This window comes from Acanthisitta chloris, unplaced genomic scaffold (genome assembly GCF_000695815.1).
Source record: "Acanthisitta chloris isolate BGI_N310 unplaced genomic scaffold, ASM69581v1 scaffold19689, whole genome shotgun sequence".
Taxonomy (NCBI): Eukaryota; Metazoa; Chordata; class Aves; order Passeriformes; family Acanthisittidae; genus Acanthisitta; species Acanthisitta chloris.
Window position 1 is genome coordinate 16,915 of NW_008693312.1, and position 1,913 is coordinate 18,827.

The 1,913-nt window shown below is 57.0% G+C and overlaps 1 protein-coding gene across 3 annotated transcripts in view; it reads left to right on the forward strand.

Annotated features, from left to right (window-relative positions):
- TP73 (tumor protein p73) overlaps positions 1–753 on the forward strand; it is a 17,633-nt gene extending 16,880 nt beyond the window's left edge. For all 3 annotated transcript variants that reach the window (XM_009083033.1, XM_009083036.1, XM_009083035.1), the window contains one exon: positions 436–753. In XM_009083033.1, coding sequence (XP_009081281.1) covers positions 436–753 — 318 coding nt within the window. The remainder of the gene's footprint in view (positions 1–435) is intronic.
- The last annotated feature ends 1,160 nt before the right edge of the window (positions 754–1,913 follow it).

Sequence of the window (1,913 nt, forward strand, 5' to 3'; positions counted from 1 at the left end):
CCTGCCGGGCCCCCCCCACTGCCCCCCACCTCAGTGGGTCCTGGGCCAGGACCGGAGCAGGAGCCAGCCCAGGTGGACAGGCACGAGGATGTGTCACCTGCTGCTCTGCAACCTGCACCCAAGGGGAATGATCCTCTCCCTCCACATTGGTTTGATGTGAGACCCCCAAACCAGCCACAGAAACTCTCCAGCCTGCAAAGCTGTGGTTGAGTAACCAGGTGCTCCCTGTGGGTTACGGATGAGAACTCTCCTGGGGGAATGATGCACACTCAGCCCTGGATGAGAACTCTCCTGGGGCAATGATGCACACCCAGCCCTGGTGGTGCGGCCAGGGCAGGTCCAGCCCCGCTGACATCGGGTGCTGAGGCATTGTGCCCCCCACAAAGCACTGCTGGGGGTCTCTCCCGCTGTGCCTCAGCAGTGTTGTCCTTCTAGGATCTCGGAGCACTGAAGATCCCGGAGCAGTACAGGATGATCATCTGGAGGGGCCTGCAGGAGCTGAAGCAGAGCCACGACTACGGGGCCCAGCAGCTGATCCGCTCCAGCAGCAATGCCTCCACCATCTCCATCGGCAGCTCGGGCGAGCTGCAGCGGCAGCGCGTGATGGAGGCCGTGCACTTCCGCGTGCGCCACACCATCACCATCCCCAACCGCGCCGGCGACGACTGGGCCGACTTCGGCTTCGACCTCCCGGACTGCAAGTCCCGCAAACAGTCCATAAAGGAGGAGTTCACGGAGGCAGAGATCAACTGAGGGGCTCCAGCCAGAGACCTGGGGGGACACGAGCTCCCTAGCAAAAGTATTTGCAGCCTTGGGCGCCTGGAGAAGTGTAATTTTGTTGTCCAGAGGGGAACTGCAGGCCCTGAGCCAAGCAGGAGGTGCCTGCCCTGGGCAGGGAACTGCGGTGGCTTTGGCAGAGGTGAGGAGGAGGATAAGGAGGAGGAGGAAGAGGAGGAGGAAGGCAGCTGAGCCAGCTCAGCAGCCAGAGCAGGATTTCTGCGTGGGAGGCACTGGATGGTTGGTGTTTCCCTGAATCCAGTGCATCCAGTGGATGCAGTGCAAGGACAGCACACGTTTCTCGTCCCTGCTCACCAACCCTGTCTGTGTGTCCATGGTGTCCCAAACCAACAAGGATTTGTCACTGCAACACAGACTCAGCACTTACCTGCACAGGTATCGCCAGCGACTGGTGTGAAATCACAACCTGCTTTCCCGAGGGACTGCCAAACACATCCCTTCCCTCAGCCTCTGTAGAGCTGGAAAGAACCTGTTTGTCCATTCCCAACGTGTCCTCGTACTTCAATATTGGTGTACATAAACAGCAGCAAATGTACAGACAGTAAACTCATTGTGCTGTAAGGAGAAAGAAAGATTTATTTTCATGTAAGCTATAAAAGTTGATACTGACTCCTGAGACACCACAGTGTCAAGTAAATTAATTTCATGTTGTAGCATGTAAACATGCAGAAAATCCTGTCTCCAGCCTTATCTATTCAACATTCAATTCTTTTCTCCTCTGAACCTTTCACGCAGCTGTGGAGGAGGGGGAAAGCCAGCGATTCTCCCGGGAAGTCAGTCTGGATAATCCCTCCCTGCCCCACTGGGGAGGTTTGCAGACAGGTCAGACCTGAGGAGTGGTGCAAATTACGGGTGGTGTAAATTCCATCCTGGTTTGGAGCAGAAATGGACTGGGTGGCCGTGTGGGATCTGTCCAGTTCTATTCTCTGTTCCCGGACAGTTTTCCCACGTATAATGTCCCTGTTGACTCAGGCTGGTAAAAAAACCTCCCAAAGAAAGTAGGTGCTCCCCGTCCAACGCCAAAACGGGGTGCCCCCTGCAGAAGGCAGGAGGTGCCCGCGCTCCGGGATGGGCTCCGTGCGCCCGCCAGGTGAGCCGCAGGTGTGAGCTGCCGC